The 21853-nt window shown below is 40.1% G+C and overlaps 1 protein-coding gene across 2 annotated transcripts in view; it reads left to right on the plus strand.

The window, feature by feature from the left end:
- cntn1b (contactin 1b) overlaps positions 1-20999 on the plus strand; it is a 29239-nt gene extending 8240 nt beyond the window's left edge. Inside the window, exons 7-25 of one of the 2 annotated variants that reach the window (XM_060889333.1) lie at positions 1504-1599; positions 1768-1974; positions 2175-2274; positions 2380-2561; positions 2886-3010; positions 4852-4969; positions 5088-5238; positions 7108-7235; positions 8087-8259; positions 8552-8675; positions 12859-13026; positions 13309-13458; positions 13603-13673; positions 13793-14024; positions 14216-14328; positions 18380-18569; positions 19262-19377; positions 20066-20222; positions 20474-20999. In XM_060889333.1, coding sequence (XP_060745316.1) covers positions 1504-1599; positions 1768-1974; positions 2175-2274; positions 2380-2561; positions 2886-3010; positions 4852-4969; positions 5088-5238; positions 7108-7235; positions 8087-8259; positions 8552-8675; positions 12859-13026; positions 13309-13458; positions 13603-13673; positions 13793-14024; positions 14216-14328; positions 18380-18569; positions 19262-19377; positions 20066-20222; positions 20474-20556 — 2684 coding nt within the window. In that variant the 3' untranslated portion in view covers positions 20557-20999. Of the gene's footprint in view, positions 1-1503; positions 1600-1767; positions 1975-2174; positions 2275-2379; positions 2562-2885; positions 3011-4851; positions 4970-5087; positions 5239-7107; positions 7236-8086; positions 8260-8551; positions 8681-12858; positions 13027-13308; positions 13459-13602; positions 13674-13792; positions 14025-14215; positions 14329-18379; positions 18570-19261; positions 19378-20065; positions 20223-20473 lie in introns of those variants that run through there. The other variant, XM_060889334.1, reaches the window with a different exon arrangement.
- Positions 21000-21853: the final 854 nt, after the last annotated feature.

Consider the following 21853-nt stretch of genomic DNA (forward strand, 5'->3'; position numbering starts at 1 on the left):
TCACACTTCCATTACATTTTACTTACTTTGTGAAAAAAGCAACTTCTTGCTCCTTTTACAAGAGCTTTGGCTAGCGTGCACGCGTTATCCATTTGGGTTGCTAACTCTGCTTGTGCTTTACTGAGATCTTCCAGCACTTTGTTTGCCTGCTGTGGGAGTTGTCCATGAGTCTGATAGGGCAGAATCAATATTCATTGTCATCACAGTGCAGTCAAAGAATAATCTGGCTATATGATCTTTTATATTACATTAAATGTCTAATATGTTCTTGGATATTGCTGTAATATTATTGCATCCCCATTTATTTATTATTAGGCTGTGGCACAGCAGAGGCACATTTCTTTACAGGACTGAGATTGCAGAACATCTTAGTTAGTTATTGGTATGCTATTGGCAGTTACTGGTATTAGGAACGTGTGCTTAAGAACTTATATTATGCATTCATTACTTGCCATCATGGAGGCATTTTTTTTGCCTTACAACTTAGCACTTAGAATAAAGTTTGGACAGATAAACCACTAATTTATGTGTCTGCTGCTGAGTCATTCCACAAAGGGAATGTAATATTGTAATTTTGCACACGGTGTCTATACTACAGCAGGAAAGTCCTGTCAGATCAGTGAAATATACTTAATTGGAGAGATTATAGCCTCAGGATAATTTATACATTTAATTCCAGGGGGCTAATTTTTTTTTTTTTACTATAGTCATGAAACATTTATAACAATTGCAGAATTTAAGGGAGTAAGGTAAGTTTTTTTTACAATACTATACAATTCTGAAGGTTTTGAAATAATTGAAAAAATAAAAACAATAATCAAAGATGTTTATGAGATGTGGAGTGGACACAGGATATATTACATTGGTTTATGGAGTATTTAAATGCCCAAGATTATTGTTAACAGTCCTTCAGCTGGCCTTTCAGGGCAAATAAATAAAATCATAACCTCATCCTCTTGAGCAAGACTGGTTCATTCAACCTTAATCTGCAGATGATAGGTGGTGCCTCTCATCCATTACACAAACCTGATCACTATTCAACCAGCTAAGACAACATCAGCAGCTTACATATTGATATTTACCCACTGGGATGCTTTAAGAGAAAGCCAGGTGGCCTTAGTATTAACTATGATATTATACCCAAAACACCACAGATTGTACATGACCATACCACTGCATTTAAAATTGTTCTCAAAAATAGCCACTCCTTTGATAGAGGATGCGGTAACTAATTCTAGCTAACCATAGGAAACATTTAACTGATTTATCTCATCTCATCTGCCTTATAATGTTAGTTTGGAGTTAATGTTTTTTTGAGTTTTAGACTTTGTTGAATAATGTGACTTATAAACTGTGTTATAATAAAAAGTTATAATATGGTTTAAGAAAAATGAATTTCACTGGCAACATTATTCTACAAGAGAAATGCTTGTTTTTGTGTGCAGAAACATAAATAGGCCTTTCTAGTGACCAATTTTAGTAGTTTTGTTCTTTTCTTCCAAGTTCTGAACCAATTTCCTACTGATGAGAGAGAGACTGTGAATGTTAAAGAAGGACAGGGGGTTGTTCTCCTGTGTGATCCACCCACTCACTACCCAAGTAAGAGGGTTTCTTTACAACTATACCTACCCAGTGTTTATTATAACTGCTTTACATCAAGCAATAAATGTTCAGTACATGTTTCATTTTGTATCATTATCCTGATACAAGAAAAGACATAGAATGTAATGTGTTCTTAATGGTTTTTTTGATCCTTGTATTTTTTAGTTGAGATAATGTACCGATGGATCTACAACGATTTTCCCAACTTTATTATTCCTGATCAGAGGCGCTTTGTGTCTCAGACAACAGGCAACCTCTACATTGCTAAGGTAGAGGCCTCTGACATTGGCAACTACTCATGTTTCGTGTCCAGCCCTACCATTGGCAAGAGTGTCTTCAGCACACCTTTCGCGCTGGTACCAGAGATACAAAGTAAGTCTGTGTAAGCAGTTAAAAGCATCAATAATCTTATCTCTGATAAATAATTTTCCTAATCTAAATAGAATAGTAAGGCCACCTGAGCACATGTCATATTCATGCACACCATTTCCATTGTAAATGGTACAGTCATTTGCAAATTACTAATGAGTTTAATTCATAATTAACATCTTACTGTACCTATATCTCTTCAGAGGAAGTTAATCGATATCCTGCAGACATTCGAGTCAGATTTCCTAAGACTTATGCCCTGGTGGGACAAAACGTCACACTGGAGTGCTTCGCCCTGGGAAAGTAAGCCACCAAATCAGATGTAGTGTGACTTCATAAATAATTAGCTTTCTACTAGTCTGAAGGTCCAAGGGTGGTCCTGAGGGTGGTTGTTTGTGTGCTTCCCAGCCCTCTACCACACATCCGCTGGAGGAAACTGGATGCAGATCTGCCACCCAACTATGAGGTAAGCATGAATGGTGCTCTGCTACACCTCATCAACGTGCAGTATGAGGACGAGGGTAGCTATGAATGTGAGGCCCTCAACATCAAGGGCATGGACTGGTATCGCCAGTGGCTTTATGTGGAGGGTAAGGACAACTCTTTATTTCACTTCTTTAGGCTTTGACATCCTTGTGAACTTTATATATTAAAGCTTTAACATAGATGAGTGAGAGGAAGGACGAACACAGTGTTATTAGGGCAAATGCAATATAAATGTTCAATAAGCAAGCTGGAGGGCAGAGAACAGGAAGACAGCATCAAACTTTAAGTTTAATTTTAAATCTAAAATTAAAGTGTTTTATGAGTGGCTGTGCAGCATAAAACAGTACATAAAAATAACATTTAAATGTGAATTATATGGATATTTAATGAATATTTTTATTCTTGCTTTACTATGATTTCCTGACCAGGTGCTCCGGAGTGGGCAGAGCATATTAATGACACAGAGAAAGATGTCGGAAGTGAGCTTACTCTTTCCTGCACTGCCGTGGGGAAGCCATTACCTTGGATTCGCTGGTTGAAGGATGGCTATTCAGTCAGTTATCATTCTGCAGTGACATTTTGGATAACACTTTATTTGAAGAGCCTTTGTTACACAATCAAACAAGATACATAAATATTAAGCAGTTATAGAATATATACTGTGACATAACAGTTTTTTCCAGTACATATATTACATACATACATATTACTACTACTACTTTATAATTTGAGGCCATTACTGTCATTTATTTGCCGACAGATTGGATTCGGACAGAATTCAGACCCATTTTCTTGTTCCAGATTTTTATTGTGGTTTTGATTTTGTATGGAAATATTTTTTATCCATCACTATACTTATTAACCTATAATGATAAAGTAAACAAAAAAACTAAACAGATAACAGATAGATTTTAGACCATTTTTTCAATGCCCTTTTGGCAGTAATTACAGTTACTACAGGATTTCCACACTTGTATTGCGCAGTTTATCCCATTCTTCATCCTTTTCATCCTCTTCACCCTCAGAGGCAGAGCCTTTCATGCTGCATCTGATTGAATTGAACAGTGTCTTTGAACCGCCACCCTCAGGTTTCTTCACAAAAGCGTGACTGGGTTTAAGGCTGCATTTTAGCTGGGACAATCAATGACATCCTGAGACTTGACTTGACTCCACACCAGGGTTGTTTTGGCTCTATGCCTGTGATCGTTGTCATTTTAGAAGTTGAACTGTCACCCTAGTCTGAGTTTGCTTGTGCTCTGGAAAAAGTTTCCTTGAAGGATTATCATGTATTTTGCTACATTGGCCCATCCCTCAGTTATTACTAGTTGGCACCCCATAGCATGATGCTTCTAATACCATGTGTCACTGTAGGGAGAGTACAAGCCAGGTTATGTACAGTGCCTGTGTTCACCAGACATAATAATTGCTGTTTCACCTAAGAGTTACATTTTCATCAGAGCAGATAATCTTTTTTCATATTTTGCCAGAGTATTTTATTCTGTCATATGCATTTTACTCAATAGTGACAACTGTCTTGCCACAGTCATGAAGCCCTGATTTATGGAGTGCTGCACAGTTGGTTGTTTATTCATTTGGTTCACCACCCATTGCTGCACAGCACTCATTAAAAGTGACTGTTGGGTTGTTTCTTCCTGACCAAGGCCCTTTTTTTTTTGCAGGTGCCTAATTTGGACAGCTAGATAGCATTAGGAAGGTTCAAGGTTGTGCCAAGCTTCTTCTATTTTAGAATTATCAAGGCCCTTCTGGTCCTGGGAACACTCAAAGCCATAGAAATTGACTTATATCCCTGTCCTGGTCTATGCCATGGTTAGACAGACTTCTTGTTCTGACAGTGCAGTGTAAATTGTGGGCCTTAGTGTAGGTCCAATTAATTCAAATCACAACAGGTGGATTCTGTTTGAGCTCTAGAAACATTTTAAGGATGTTTAAAGCCAGGTAGATGCACCTGACCACCTGATATCGAGTGCCACAGCAAAGGGTCTGATTTCGCTTCATGATTACTTTGAGTAAAACTGGCAAAAGGAAAGCCTATGTAAAGTTGTAATAGAATGATCCTTCATAATAGTTTTCAGTCCAAATGGACCACCAAGCTGAAAGGTGGATCCTTTATAGAAGATGAAGATAATAAGTTGCTTAAAATAAAAAAATACATTTCTACCTTTCTAAATGTAAAAATATTTTTCAAACCATAATGGTAGTTAAGGATTCTTTTTGCTTGTAAAGATAAAGATATATACGTCATGAAAGCTTTTGGCATCTGATAGATTTTATCATATGTTTTACATAAACCGTTCATGAAAAGTTTTATGCAGAATTTGTTTTGAAGTTCAAAAGTTGGTATCCTTAGTTATTGTTATACTGCTTCTCCTTCAGTATGGCAAAGGGGAGCTGAAGTTCTCCAGTCTCACTTTTGAAGACTCCGGCATGTATCAGTGCATTGCTGAGAACAACTGGGGAACAATCTATGCTAATGCAGAGCTGCGTGTCGTCTGTGAGTTGCACAGCACACATCCATGCAAATTTGTAATAGCGACAGTAGATGTTTTCTTTATAACATTTCAAGAATTAGCCATTTGAATTATATTTTAATAACTCCATCCTCTTCCTAGCTTGTGCTCCTACATTCATTTACAACCCAGTAAAAAAGATTTTGTTGGGGGCTGAAAACGGACGTGTGGTGATTGAGTGTAAACCACGAGCTGCTCCAAAGCCAAAGTTTATTTGGAAACGTGGCTTAGAAACATTCTCCAACTCATCTCGGTAAGTTTACATTCAGATTCTCCTCTATACCTAAGCAAGATCATAACCTTTGCTGTAATGTTCCTATTCAACACACCTGCCTATTCTGCAGACCTAGATATTATTTTAAGCTTTTCTTAAAATTTTGGAGCATCCCCAAAACAGCAGGTCTTGTGGGGTGTTTCTGTAGTACTGTAAGTGGTCCAAGGAAGAACAACCAATGAACCGACTTCACAGCCAGGCACCGTTATTGATGCATGTGAGGAGTGAAGGCTAAAATAGGGAGCAGTTGAAAGAACAATGTTCTTTAAACTCATATGCTGATATGCTGATCTTCTTGGGATTAGAAGATCAGCATTTCAGCATACTGTATGAGTTTAAAGACTGCTCCCTATTTAGGGTGACTACAACAGATCATCTAGTCCACATGTTTGATTTGGCACAGGTTTTACACAAGTTGCCCTTCCTGATGCAACCCTCTTTTTATCCAAACCTCATAACATTGGGAACTGAAAGTGATTTCTCCAGAATAATTTAACTACCAATCAAAACGCTAACAATTCATTACGATAGAAGTCTAAGAGGTCAAAGAACAAATATTAGAACATTCTGTAGAACATTTTTTCCCTATCAGTTTCATTTTTAACCCTTGTACTGTATGTTGTTCAGGTCTGTGGGACCCATAATCATAAACATCAATAGTTTTGAAAAACTTTGCTTCCTTATAAATTTGTTGATTTTTTCCACTCATAACTTGATTAAATTTGATTTTCTTTTTTTTTATTACATTTTATTAAAAAACAACAAAAAACGAGTAGCACTTTAATTAAAAAATGTGATGTAATAAAGTATAAACTATATATGCTGTTTATATTGCTTGTTATTGGGATGAAGTAAACATCTGTAGAGTATTTTAACATAAAATATTTGATTGTGTTGAATTAAAAACCCAAAAATGCAGCGGGTCCAGCAGACCCATGATCACTGGCTGAGTAACAAAAATACAAACAACATACTGTACAAGGGTTAAACATATGTTTGTTCATGCTTATGAAAACATACATTTTGTTAATAAGTTGTAGTGACACATTGGCAGTAGCCTTTGACATAACAGAGCTTCTGTTATCATATCACATGATTCCAAGAATATATTTTATGAGGATTTACTGAAGTTTATTCTTTTGCAAAACATTGACATATGGTAAATAAACTGTATTAATTTTAAAGACTATGGTCCTGCTTGCTGAAAGAAAAAAAATTGAGGTTTAAAGACTTAAAGCAATTGAAAACTGACATTTTTGACCGCTCATACTAAGGGTTGCCATGTTTCCCACTTCAACGGACAAACTGAAAAAAAAATTATTCCAAAGTTATAATCCCAATTCTGATTTGCAGTATTTATGTGTAATATGTGGCTCTTTTATGCTGAAACTAGCAACCCTGATCATGGAACCTAAAAAATAGCTTGTTGTGCTGGGCACAGGGCAGAATACCTGCTCTACCACACTCATTTAATTTCTTTTTAAAAATTTGTAAAAGGATTATTGACCCATTTTCCATTATTATAAAAGAAAATATTCATGAAACAATTAAAGCTTTTTAATGCATAACTTTATGTGTGTCCTAATTGTATAATATTATCTGATGTCTAGAATCTGTGTCCAGTTTCCTGCTGATCTTTCTGATAAAATATTTTAGATGGTTACTGTTGTATAAAGACCATGTCTCCTTCTGGGTTAAATCAGAATCTGAAAACATATATGAACATTTTGATGACTACATATATTATATTATATTATATTATATTATATTATATTATATTATATTATATTATATTATATTATATTATATTATAGTTAAAGTAACTGTCTCATCTGAATTATCTGACAGTGTGTTTATTTGGGATGATGGGAGTCTGGAGATTATGAATGTGAATAAGGCTGATGAAGGTGTATACACATGTTATGCTGAGAATGACCGTGGAAGGGCCAACAGCTCAGGGACCCTTATTATTAAAGGTCAGTAATTGTATTCTTATAGTTGCATCTTTTATATCATTAGATTATATTAAATTACATGAATAAACTTAAGGTACCTTATAACTTTTTTTTACAGAAGATAGTAAGACATTACACTACTTAGAACTTAGACACTGGCAGTGAAAGTATTGAGGTACTAAATAAGCTATGAGATCTGTTCCTGAAAAGGGGGATTTCTTTCACATGCTGGGAGTCACCAGTATTTCCAGATATTCCTTCAGCTCTTTTGATGTTGCTGTAGGTCTCTTGGCAGTCTGCCTGATATTTTCTTCTTGTCTTTCTCAATATTTAAGAAACGTCCTGTTCTTTTTAATGCCACTGTGGTGCCACATTTTCTCAACCTGCTGATGATGACCTTCATGACGTCCAATGGCATCTTATGTTTTGTAATTTCTTTTTTTCCTCTCTCCTGACTTTTTAACATTGAAATCCTGTACCATAAGCTTTTTGCCTTGGAAAAAATGGTGAAAAGTCTAGTATTATTATTTTAGAAGCAATAAGTGCTAAGAAAGCTTTCCGTACATGCAGTCCCAAAGACTTCCAGTTTAGTTTGATGCCACTTTCAAGTAGTCAATCTTAAAATGGGATTGTGATCACAATACCAGTTCAGATTTATTTCTCATAATGCATTTATTATGACTAAGAAGAGGTGGAATAAGAGATTGACAGGTTTAATTTCTGACTGAGGTGTCATACAATAATAAACAAAACTGCAATTGTTGGCAAACTGGTGTTTTACACCTTATCTTATTGTAGTCCTTAATTAAAATCTCATTAAAATGCTTAACTTTTTAACTTTTAATAACTTATAATGTATACTTCTTTCTCAGAGGCAACAAAGATCACTGTAGGTCCATCAGATGTGATTGTGACTGTGGGTGAGAACACCGTACTTAAGTGCTCAGCCTCATATGACCCTAGCTTTGATATCACCTTCATCTGGTCAGTGGACTCATACCTTATCAACTTTGCCACTGATTATGAGCACTATGAGCAGCTAATGGTAAGAACGAAAGGCATTCTGACCTTCATTCTGTTACCTGGTCACAGATAACAATGCTTTATGCTGAAATCTATATATTATAAAATCTCTTTTTAGCTACAATTAAATTTTTAATTGTTTATTGAGATTAAACAATTGTTGACTAGACTCTGTTACATGGATATTACTGTAGATTTTAATATGTAGTTGCAAAATAACAGGAAATTTTACATATGTAAATGTATGTAAATGTATGTCTTATATGTAATGTCTTTATTACTATTAATTCACATATTTATGGATTTGTATATAGGATCAAGAGTCCAGTGGACATCTGCTGATTAAAAACATTCAAGTTGGCCACGCAGGGCACTACACCTGCACGGCACAGACAATTGTTGACAATGCCACCGCTTCTGCTACTGTTGAGGTCAAAGGTTAGTCATAAATGATGATCCTGTTGAAAGAAAAATAAATAAATTAATAAATAAATGATAGAAATTAAATATCAATAATGTCATACATCATCTTCTACTTTTGGCTTTTCCTGTTAGGGGTCGCCACAGCGAGGAGGATGCAGAGGATAGAGCTAGAGTGGATGATTATTCAATTCCACCAAACTCTATCCTCGGCATCCTCTACTCTCGCGCCAATTACCATCATGTCCTCATGTAACACATCCATGTATCTCCTCTTTGTCCTTTCTCTAGACCTCTTACCTGGCAGCTCCATCTCCAACATCCTTCTACCAATATAACCATCTCCCTCCTCTGTACATGTCCAAACCATCTCAATCTAGTCTCTCTGTCCTTGTCCCCAAAACAGGCAACCTGAGCCGTCCCTCTGATGTGCTTGTTCCTAATCCTGTCCATCCTCATCACTCCTAAAGAGAATCTCAACATCCTCATCTCTGCTACCTCCATCTCTGCCTCATGTCTTTTCCTCACTCTACAGTCTCTAACCCATACAGCAGAGCTGATCTCACTACTTATACTTATACTTAAACTCACACGACTTATATACCTTTTATTTGATTCTTGCTGACACTCTTCTGTCACATTTATCCACCCACTCTGACCCGCTTGTATTGACCTCTTCATTTCTTTTCCACACTCCCAATCAGAGCTCCACCTTTCCCCGTATTCCTCCACCTGCTCGTCACTCACTACAGATCACAATGTCATCTGCCATCATCATTGTCTATGGCGATTCCTGTCTGACTTCATTTGTTAACCTGTTCATCAACATAGCAAACAAGAAAGGACTCACTCTCCACCTTGATGAAGAGGTGCCACCTCCACCTTGAACTCCTCTGTCTGACCTATGGCACATCTCACTGCTGTCATACTCCTTTAATACCTATCCTGAACTACCGTGAAATACCTTTCTGCCACTCCTGACATCCTAATACAGTACCATAGCTCTCTCTGCACCCTGTCATACGCTTTCTCTAAATCCTGAAAAACACAGTGTAGCTCCATGGGACCATCTCTGTACTTCATTACTCAGGCATCTTCTCTCTCTCTAAAATCCTTCATAAACAATCTAGATAGAAACTCCACTGCTGTCTCTTCTAGACACTTCCACACCTCCACAGGTATGTCATCTCGACCAACAGCCTTTCCAGTCTTGATTCTCCTCAGATCCTTCCTCACCTCATCCTATTTAATCTTTCCTATTTCTTGCTCTAGAATATTCACATCCTCCCCCTTTTTTCCCTCTTATTTTTTTTCATTCATCAACTCCTCAAAATACTTCTTTCATCTTCTGTGCACACTCTCCTCACGTGTCAGTACCTTTCCATCACTATCTTTATTCACCCTTATCTGTTGTACATCCTTCCCATCTCTATCTCTCTGTCTCGCTAATCTGTACAAGTCCTTCTCAGTTTCCCTTATGTCTAACCTGGCATACAACTCATCGTATGCTTCCTATTTGGCCTTCTGTGCTACGATTCCTTGTAATCCTGTATTCTTTCTTCAGTCTCTACATTCCACATCTTTTTAGCTAACCTCTTCTTCTGAATGCTGTCCTGTAGTGCCATGTTCCACCACTATGTTTCCTCTTTTTTTCTCCTTTCAGATGACACACCTAGCACCCTCCTACCTGTCTCCCTGATCACTTCTGCTGTAGTTTCCCAGTCATCTGGAAGCTCCTCCTGACCACCCAAAGCCTGTTACAGCTTCTGTCTGAATTCCTCACAGCATTCTTCCTTTTTCAACTTCCATCACTTAGTCTTCATTTCTGTCTTTCTTCTCCTCTTCTTCCTGACCACCAGAGACATCCTACACATCACCATCTAATTCTGTCTGGCTACACTCTCTCCTACCACCACCTTGCAGTCATTAATCTCTCAGATTGCCTTGTCTATATAGAATGTCTACCTGTGTACTCCTACCTCCACTCATATATGTAATTTTATGTTCCTCTGTCTTCTGAAAATAAGTGTTGACTACAGCCATTTCCATCCGCTTAGCAAAGTCCACCACCATCTGTCCTTTTAGGTTCCTTTCCTTATCACCTACGCATCACCTCTGTTCCCATCACCAACAGCTCCAATCACTACTCTTTTCCATCTGGATATACTCTCCATCACCTCATCTAACTCACAGCCTACTTGTGGAGCATAACCACGGATGACATTCAGCATTACCTGTTCAATTTCTAACTTCCAACTGATTACCCTGTCTGACACTCTTTTCACCTCTAAAACATCACAAACTCATTCTTCAGGATCACTCCTACCCCATTTATCTTCCTATCCACACCATAATGAAAATGTTTGTATCCCCCTCCAATACTAAGTACTTTGCTCCCCTTCCACAGTATATCTACCTTCCTTCTCTTCATGACCGCTACCTTTCCACTCTCTACCTTTCCCTGTCATTGTACCAACGTTAAGTGTCCCTATTCTCAGACCTATACTCCTGCCTTTCCTCTTCTCTGTTTGCCTATGAACCCTTCTCCCCCCTCTCCTTCCTCAACCAACAGTAGCCCAATTTCCGCCGGCACCCTGTAGGTTGACAGTGCCAGTGGCAGTCATTATTACCCCTGGCATCGAACGATCCTGTATGGAATTCACACCGACAACTCGTATGTTTATATTTGGCACTTTTTATGCCAGATGCTCTTCCTGACACAACCCTCTCTATTTATTCGGGCTTGGGATTGGCACAGAAATCACTTGCTTGTGGTAAATTTTTTAAGGATTATTTTGTTATTGTTTGTAATCTAAAAACATTATTGATCTATTAGGAGTTATTAGCTTAGTGATTTTAGTAGTACCTTCTCCAAAACTATTGGAATGACAATGGCAATTTCATTGTTTTTGCTATACAGTACAAAAATTAAAAGATATTGGCATATAGATGTCATCTCCTGGTCCAGCTGCTTTTCGTGAATTCACCCTGCTCAGAGAAGTACACATTTCAGAGGTGGAGAGCGCACCTCAATCCACAGTTTATGTTCATATTAGGCTTTGCAAATTCCTCTTGAGATTGGCTCAGGCAACATTGTAGGCCTCCCTTTCTCTGGACCTGAAGGCTGTGTTGTGCTTTTTGAGCAGAACGTGAACCTCCTGGTTCATTCAGGGCTTCTGGTTCCTCACCTGGTACACACCTGGTGTAGGTGTTAAAGTTTATGTTGGTATCTGAGTCAACAGTAGCTTGGGCAGCAAATTCATTCCAGACACTGTGTGAGATCTGCTGGTCTCAGCTGTCAACAATCCTGATTGTAAGGTTTTGACCACATTTGTTGACTGAAGAGCATTTGGGCAGCAGAAACAATGAGAGATAATAAGATTTTAATAAGACTTTTTACGCATCAGCCACACTTACTGTATGTATACATGGTCCAGATGAAGTATTTTTTGCTCCAGAGGCAGAAGAAAGAAGGTATGCAAGATGACTAGCTGGTGGGTCACAGAAGGTACCTCCATAAATGTACTCTGGGGTGCAGATTAACTTTGACCACTTCAAGTCTAAGCAAGAAGTAACTGAAAGGGCCTGCAGAGCTAATACTGAGTAAAGTTAATGTTAATTGGCGAGTCAATAACGTCTCAGGCTGAAAGTAACGTCTCTGGGGCTCAAAAGCAGCCTCAGATAACTCTTCCAAAACCAGGAAAGCTACCAAGATGGAACTCATACCCTCAAATAAACTTTAGCCATCTGGAGCCAGACAAGAAGCAAGAAACTTGAGGATGCCTCCACAGAGAAACTCCAACAATGGGCAGAAATTACAGTTAAATGTACCTTAAGGGTAGCAGGGGCTAACCCTGCTTCAGCACTGTTCCAAATGAGCAGTGGACTACAGTAGGTTCAGGTTGCATTGCTCACATCACAACAGAAAGAACTCTAACTAAGATTGCAGCCTGCTTTGTGTTTTGTGTATTTATATTTGTTTTTGAATTTATGTGTTGAGGCATGCAATGCAAACATTGTCTATGTACATCAGGATTTAATCAAATACGGATTTCAATACAAGCTAACCATCATCCCTGTTTCTTAAAAAGGAGCCTGAATGACTACAAACAGGTTGCACTAACACCAGTAATTATAAAGTGCTTTGAGAGACTGGTCTCGCAGTCCATCAAATCCAATCCATTTCTTTTTTGTGTATCAGGTAGGCCTGGTCCTCCTGGAGGGGTGCGTGTGGAGGAGATCAGAGACACATCAGTGAAGTTGGTTTGGAGTCTGGGCTCAGATCATGGAATTCCACTCACCCAGCACATCGTACAAACCAGAGACTTCTACTCTTTAGACCCAGAGGACTGGAAAACCGCAGTCACATGTGAGTGCAGCAGAGGATGTCACAAAAGTATTTTATAGACCAATTCATACACGATGAATGTAAAATGCACAGTCAAGCTCTTTCTTTTACCGTTACTGTGTCGCATGATGTTATTGTATACTTTTCTTAGTATTTTTATACATTGGTATTGCACTGTGCAGAAGCTTTTGAAGAACGTTTGAAACAAAGATACAAGACAGCTTTTACAAAGTTTGTATTCACACAATGTTTTAGTTTTTAGTGAATTAGATAAATATATTGATATAAAATTTCCTTGGTTAGCCCCTATGTTTTTGAATGGGAGTGCTGTGACTGCCAAGGTCACTGAACTATATCCTTGGATGGAGTATGAATTTCGGGTATATGCCATCAATGATCTGGGAGAAGGAGAATGCAGTGTGCCCTCCATCAAAATTAAAACCTGGGATGCCAGTAAGTTTACATATACTAACTTATGCTTCTTAATAAAGCCTGACTAATTTTGTACCAATTTTCTTTAACTATTTTTATTTTTATTTTATTTATAGTAAATAATGTGGTAACAAAATAAGGTTAACCAGCTTTGTTTACTTTCAGTTCCCACCATGGCTCCTACTGATGTAAATGGTTACATAGGCTTGAACGGAGAGCTCATAGTGACATGGACAGTAGGTCTATTCTTCTGTATAGCATGTATTTCTTTTAATATTCATTGTCAGTCTTGAATATTCTTTATAAAAGTTCTCAGTGGTCTTGCCATACTGAGATTTACGTTGTCTTTCCCCAGCCTATGAAGCCCCAGTACTTTTTTGGTAAAAAGTTTGGCTATATAGTAGGTTTCAAGTACCATGAAGATGACAAATTGATGTGGTCAACAGTGGCTGATCCAGAGGCAAGGCGCTATGTCTACAAGGACGGCATTATACCCAACTCTGAGATACAAATCAAAGTGAAGGGTTACAACAACAAAGGAGAGGGACCATTCAGTCAGATTAAAGTGGTATATGCATCTGAGAGTGGTGAGGGCCCATGTTTTAGCTCTTAAAATTAAACAGATAATAAAATAATAACTTATTGCTTATATAAAGATATTTCTTGATTTTTTTTTGGGCTACAAATATTAACATACATCCCAAAATTCACTGAGACCTTTACTTTATTTCAGTGATTGTCAGATAAATTTTTGATTAGCCATTCTACATTTCTGCAGCCCCCACACAGGCACCACTGGATGTTTATGCTCGCCAAGTTACTTCCACTGAGGCGCTAGTGTGGTGGCTACCTGTTTTTCAAGTTCCTCCTCACTGGGTGGATGGCTACCAGGTAATTCCTCAAAATGCAGTGCTCCTTTCTGGTTCTCATCAAATAATCACACATACTATTTAATCTGCATAAATAAAGTATAATTAAGTATAAAAACTTGGTTCCCTTTCGAGGGAATTTGACGCTGTGCCAGAGCTGACGCTATCGGAACACTTCTGTGAGGAAGTTGTGTCTGAAGCTCTGTGTGCAAACACGCAAATTTAATGGCTCGGGAAGGACACGTGATGAAGTGATTACGCGCCAGTAAGTCCATATAAGGGCATCTACTTCACATTACGCCAGCTTCTTTGTCTTCAGGAAGCGCTCTGTGTATGTGTGTCAATTGTTTGTCCTTTCTGTCAAGTGCAGGGAGAGAAAAATATATATATTTTAGGGAAAGCTAGGCGAGAAAAACATCGCCTAGCTCCCGTGCCCCCGCTTTATCACGGGGGATGACATGCACTCTCTTTACATTGTTTGTTTGGGAGAGGAGCATGCCCGGTCGGCTCTCGAGGGAGCCGGCTGCGTGCATTGTGAGGGATTCCCACTGCGTACTCTCCGATCCCGCCTGGATATATTTCCAGCTTTGGCTGCGCCTCGTAGTTCGGGTCCCACGTCTGTCCAAGGCGGCGTGGCAGCTTCGATCATGGGGTTCGCAGGTTGAGTTAGCGGAAGCGGAGAAAGAGCCGCTATTTCCCTTTCTCTTGCCTGACTCTGTTTGCTCGGTTTCGGATTCGGTTTTGGGAGCTCGTGTTGCGATTTCTCCCGACCCGGAAGTGAGCATGCCGCTTTCCACGTTGGGCTCAGGAGCTCGATGTGGGTGGGGAGGGGATTCAGGTGGTATCTGAGCTCCACCGAGCCACTGAATTTGCGCTCAGTGCCACAATGCAGACGCCCCACTCCATAGGCGGTGCAATGGCTGCGCTGGTTGCCATGGAGAGGCACCTGTGGCTCAATGTAACTGATTAAAGATAAGGACAGGTCCTCTCTCCTGGATGCCCCGGGGTCACCTCAGGGCTTGTTCTGTGACGCAGTGAGTACTGTCATTGACAGGCACCAGGAGGTAAAATGCTAGTTGGGGCGTTCAGGGAGTTTCTCCCTCGTCGCGACGAGCAGCCTGGGTCATCTTCCAGACACACCCAACCCATTCCTAGCTCACTCAGGGCAGTAAGGAGGGTTAGTGTGGCTAACAAATCTCCCTGGGTTAGCAGCTGCCAGTGCACTGTTTCAGGGCACCCGGGAGGTCTGCGTGAGGTTGACTATCAGACAACCGGGCAGCATGGAAACTTCTGCTAGGTGTGTCTCAGTGGGTCCTGTGTATTGTAGAAAAGGCTACAGGATCCAGTTCTCCTCCCGCCCTCCGTGTTTTCAGGATGTCTTGCCCATGATTGTTGGCAGGCACCAGGTGGTGTTCTTCTTTTGTTCCTGAGTAAAGGGGCCATAGAGCATGTTCCCCTCCCTGAGCAGGACTCCGGCTTTACAGCCGATATTCCAAAAAGATTGTTCCCAAGAAGGACATGGGGCTGTGTCCGATTTTGGACCTGCGGGCTCTGAACTGTACTCTGAAGACTTACAGGTTCAGGATGCTCACGCTCAAGGTTATCGTGTCCCAGATCAGGTCCAAAGACTGGTTTGTGACGATTGACCTCGAGTGCACTTATTTTCACATAGGCATTCTGCCAGAACACAGGAAGTTCCTCAGGTTCACTTTTGGGGGCGAAGTGTACCAGTATTGTTCTTCCTTTTGGCCTAGCCCTTTCACCATGCACGTTTAAAAAGTCATCCTTGCAGACACCCAGGGTTATAAGGGTTATGTGCCGCGAGCTTCACACCCTTCTTATGTGGAAAGACCCCAGTTCCTGGCCTTGGGTTCCACTGTAGGGGCGTGTCACAGTTGCAGGACTCTTTCGACGAGCGCCTCACTTTCGGGCGGTGGAGCGGCCTTGGATGGCCATCCTGCCCAGTGTCTATGGGAGGGCCCCTATCTCTCATGGCACATAAACTGCCTGGAGATGAGGGCTGTGTTTCTAGCATTGAAACACTTTCTTCCACACCTCAGGGACTGCCATGTCTTAGTACAGACAGACAGCACTGCAGTGGTTCCCTATATCAATCATCAGGGCGGTCTGCATTTGCACCCTCTTTTCGGGTTGGCACAGCAGATTCTGCTCTGGGCAGAGACCAGGTTCCTTTCACTGAGAGCAATTTTCATTCCAGGGCATGTAAATTGGGAGGCAGACTTCCTGCCGAGGCAGGTGCAGAGGCCTGGGGAGTGATGTCTCCACCCCCATGTGGTGGAGCGAATTTGGCAGATTTTTGGCCGGGAGGAAGTGGATCAGTTCGCCTCCAAGGAGTCGATCCACTGTCCGCCGTGTCTTTCCCTCTCTCATTCGGCCCCTTTGGGCCTGGATGTCTTGGTATGGATGTGGCTGAGGCACCGTCTGTACACCTTCCCCCCGGTAGCTCTGCTCCCGCAAGTCCTAGCCAGAGTGCACCACGACCGGGTCAACCTTCTCCTAGTTGACCCTCGTTGGCCCTCTCGAGTTGATTCATGGTCCTAGCCTCCCTCCTGAACGGCACTCCATGGGAGGTTCCCGTCAGGGAGGATCTCCTCTCTCAGGCACAGGGGCAATCCTATAACCCCGCCCTGAAATGTGGAAGTTTCGGGTCTGGCCAGGGGGGAGGGGGACCAGTTCCTAGAGGCAGGCCTCTCATCTGAGGTGACCGAGACTCTACTGAATGCTAGGGCTCCCTCCACTAGGAAGCTATATGCATTGAAGTGGAGGCTTTTTCGCCTCTGGTGCAATGAACACTGTCAGGTTCCAGTTCACTGCCCGGTCAGTACAGTGCTGGAGTTCCAGCAGTCTTGTTTTTTCAGGGCCTGTCCCCCTTTTAATTTAATGTGTATGTGGCCAGCATCGGAACAGAAGGGGCTGCATTTGCTTTGCCCAGTAAGGGCCTTGAGGACTTATGTCCACTGCTCTAGCTCGTGGAGTAACTCCTCCGCCCTTTTTGTCTGTTTTGAGGGCCAGAATGAGGGGGCGCACTGGGTGGTGGAGGCCATTAGCTCAGGCCTATGAGGTGCGCGGTCTTTCCTCGCCTCTCAGCATCAGAGCTTACTCCACTAGGAGTATTGCCTCGTCCAGTGCCTTGGCCAGGGGTGCCCCCTTGATGATATTTGTGCTGCGGCAGGTTGGTCCTCTTCGCACACCTTTATCAGGTTCTATAACCTGGACTTGGACCCCACTCTAGGGTCCCAGGTCCTGCAGGGCCATTGATGGTCTGTTCCCAGTCTGCTCGTGCTCTCTCATGGCCTCTGGCACAGTCATCGATCGATGCGTGGCGGCGTAGGTATTGGCGTTCCCATAGCGTCAACCCTGACGCAGCGTCGAGTTCCCTCGAAATGGAACTACAACTGGTTACGTATGTAACCCGGTTCCCTGAGAAGGGAACGAGATGCTGCGTTGCTGGCCACGCCCTGGGTGTTCTCTAGCGCTTCCTTCAGACAAGTAGAAGCTGGAGTAATGTGGCGTAGATGCCCTTATATGGACTTAGGGCGCGTAATCACTTTGTTACGTGTCCTTCCCGAGCCATTAAATTGGCGTGTTTGCCCACAGAGCTTCAGACACAACTTCCTGACAGAAGCGTTCCCATAGCGTCAGCCCTGACGCAGCGTCTCGTTCCCCTCTCAGGGAACCGGGTTACATACATAACCTGGTATAGTTTTTGCTTGAGAATAAGAATTTGTTTTTCTTTAAAACTTATTTTATTATGTTCTTATATTAACCCCTAATGAAAATTTGAAAAAGCAAATTAATTTGCCTTACAAAAAGATTCCCTTGAATTCAGAAGCAATATCACTGGTATGTGCTATCTCTTTTTTTTGTGATTTTTATTTCTATCTGTATCTTACTAACCACCTAATACTAAAATCTTTCAAGCCTATTTGAGCAACTTGCGGTCTCAATGCACACTTTAACATGGGAGTTAAATCAACCCTTAAGTGCAATGAACATTCTTATCTTTTAATAACATCTTTAAGTTCTTATGGCTGTGTTTGCTTCCTGTTCAGATACGCTACTGGAGGAAATATGATGACAATGAGGCAGCAGCCTCTCGTGTACTTGTCCACAGCTCAGTTAACCAGACACGTTTGGAGAACATGCGACCTGACTCACACTACCTTATTGAAGTGCGTGCTTACAATGGAGCTGGACTTGGACCGCCCAGTGAGCACTGTGAAATGTTTACCAGGAGACCACGTAAGCATATAACTGAATCTTTGGGTATTTAGACAAAATACAAGTGTAATATTGTAATTTTAAAACGCTTTACACTAATTCTAGTCTTTACAAGAACATAGACATTAAAAAGCAGGTATGCATATCTTGTTCATTAAATGAATATACATTGTTTATACATACATAAATCATTACCTGGATTTAACAAAAATTTAACCAAAAGGAGCCCTCCATTGCACAATTACTGCAGTGATTAATATTCTTCAACTGGCAACAAATTATTTAACTCTAACTGATGACAATACCAGGATTCATCTGACTCAAATTGTAAGATTTTCACTCATGGACACCACAGAGTACAGAACCCCAATAAGATTCTTTGGGATGTGCTGGAGAAGACTTTATGCAGTGTTCCAATGTTCCCTTTATCAATACAATACCTTCATGAGAAATTAATGCAAATCTGTAAGGAAATAATTAAATCAATGAGTGTTCCAATAAAACTATTTTTATAATACTTTTTTGGCCAGGCACTGTATAAATATACATACTGGTAGTCACGTATATCACTTTTCATCATGAATATTATGTCATTTATATGACAAAACCAGAACAGCCATATGTAACCAAGACTTACAGCATGTATTGTGTCCTTGGACTCAACTGCACATAATATAAATGACTGTGTCTTTACAATCTATTGATTATTCCAGCTCCCAGTCGACGTCTAAGAGTGTACAAATATGTCAGCTTTACACGCAAATGGCTGTATATCTACTGGGATCACATCTACAACTACTGGAATGAGTCCTACGTGGAGGGATACAAGGTGGATATTCTATTGTAGTATAAAAGATAAACTTCTTAGTCCATCAGTTGGTACCTATATTATTAAGCAAAAAAAGGGATAGAGTTGATTTCAAATGTGCCATTTGCATTTAGAATCTTTTGCTGTTATGTCTTAATGTGAACTTTCAAGAGCTGTCACTGAAAAGATCAATCAAATAAAAACCGATTTGAGTTGAAAAACCTGTAAAGTATATGGAGAAGCGAAGGAGCTACTCATAATCCAATACATACCACCTCGACTTAGAGTACATGTATACATGTACAGTGGAACTATTTTATTTATTGATGATGTGACTGCTGACAAAAGCAAGCTGAATTAAGCCAAATGCTTTAAATCTCACTGGATGGTGCTCAACAGTACAGATGGGCAATCACACATAGCAAAGAAGTGGAATGCCCTGCAATGGCCAAGTGAATCCATGGCATCTGCCAAATGCCGTAAATGTAATAAGATGCTGGCTAGTGTTGGATCATAGACCATTGTGCATTTTTGTTGGTTAGAACTGAATCTTTCCCTCTTTATAAAAACTGAACCAATGGCTACAGATGTTTTGTTGTAGTAAGCCAAATTTGTTCATCTTACCTTGAGGCAACACAATATATAGAGGGATATTGAAACTATTGTAGCCTTTGATGTGATGTGTATAATTTATCTTCTGGGCTTTTAGATATTGTTTAGAAAGGAAGGGGAGCGCTATGGGAAACTGTACACCACTGGCAGGCACTACATCGACTTCCCCATGCCTGAGACAGGAGATTATGTAATAGAGATACGGGCTCGCTGTGAAGGAGGAGATGGCCCTATATCACAGATACAAGTGCAAGGTATGCTGTGAATGCTTTATAACATAATGGTTTTTTTTCTTTCACTCTCACTTACTTGTATTCAAATGTTTTTCAGTACAGGATTGTGTTCAGTTTCTACTGTACCAATATGTTCTTGAATTTTGAGGCTCTTTTTTGAGAATATTCTCTGACATAAGTTTTGACATACAGACTATATTTTACTTTGACCTCTGAAACAATTGCTTCCTGTACCTTTCATGTTTTCTGTTTTTTCTTTCATGTTGTCATAGGTGCTGCCATCCTGAACACTCAGCCTCTTTGTGCCATATCTCTGCTTCTCCTGGCTTTGGTCTGCATGAATCTGGGCCTTTAGGAGACTATACTTTGCTAGTTGAGTAAAAAGAGTGTAGAAAATCCTTCTCCCAGTGTAATTTCATTATACGAGTATTTGTATGCTGTATAACCTTCCTAATGTGTAAATCAAATTGATACCAGTATTAAAACCAGTTTAGGGTTAGAGATATGTCCACATGATGCCATGAAAACATCACAACAGGTATAATAGTTTTTGTGTTATTTAAAATTGGATTATTTATTTAGTCAAAAAAAATCTCTAATTGTTTTTAAAAACAGTAAAATCCTTATTTATAATGCTGTATGTGTTTAAAAGCCAATAATAATAATAATAATAATAATAATAATAATAATAATATAGAAAGCATTTCATCCAATTAGGTTGCTGGTTATATTTAATGATCACTTAAAAATCATATCACATTTTTCAAAACTGGACTGCATATACAGAATCTCACAAAAGTCAGTACACCCCTCACATTTCAGCAAACATTTTAGTATATCCTGCCAAGGGACAATACTATAGAAATGAAATTTGGATATTTTTTTTAGAGTATTCAATTTGCTGCTGTAGAATTTTCTGTTCTCTGAAAATATCTTAACATACAGCCACTATTGTCAAAATAGCTGGCAACAAATGTGAGTACACTCTAAGTGATAACAGATGTACAGTACGTCGTTTAACCATGCAAAGCCACATGTCCTATTCACCATGTTTATGTTTTTGTCTGCTCGACAGGACCATACAAATTTGTTTATCTTGTATTAGAGTAGTTTAAATTTGGTGCTTTGAGTACAGTTCTCTCACACTGACCACTGCATTTGAACATGGTGTCTCATGGAAAAGAACTTTCTTTCACTACAGTGGTCAGGGTCATACAGAGGTTTTCCAAGATGGATTCCACTCGGAACAGGCCTCTCAATGTCGACTGAAGAAGTTGATTCCTCCTGCTGTGCGTTAGGTACAGAAACTGGCTTCAAAAAATGAGTGCTTCCAGCATCGCTTTAGAGGTTACAGAAGCCTCTTCTGAAGCTGGCTCACAAGAAAGCCTGCAAACAGTTTGCTGAAGACAACATGTCCAGGAGTGTGACTTGATGAAACCATGTCATGTGTCTGATGAGATTAAGATAAACTTGTTTGGCTCAGATGGTGTCCAGCATTAGGGTGTACTCACTTTTGTTGCCAGTTATTTAGACAATAATGGCTGTATGTTGAGTTATTTTTAGAGGACGGTAATATGTGCTGCTTTACAAGCCAGATACAGATATAGATTTGTCCCTTGAGGACATAAAAAATGGTTGCTGAAATATAAGAG

The sequence above is a fragment of the Tachysurus vachellii genome, chromosome 16 (genome assembly GCF_030014155.1).
Source record: "Tachysurus vachellii isolate PV-2020 chromosome 16, HZAU_Pvac_v1, whole genome shotgun sequence".
In the NCBI taxonomy this organism is placed as follows: Eukaryota; Metazoa; Chordata; class Actinopteri; order Siluriformes; family Bagridae; genus Tachysurus; species Tachysurus vachellii.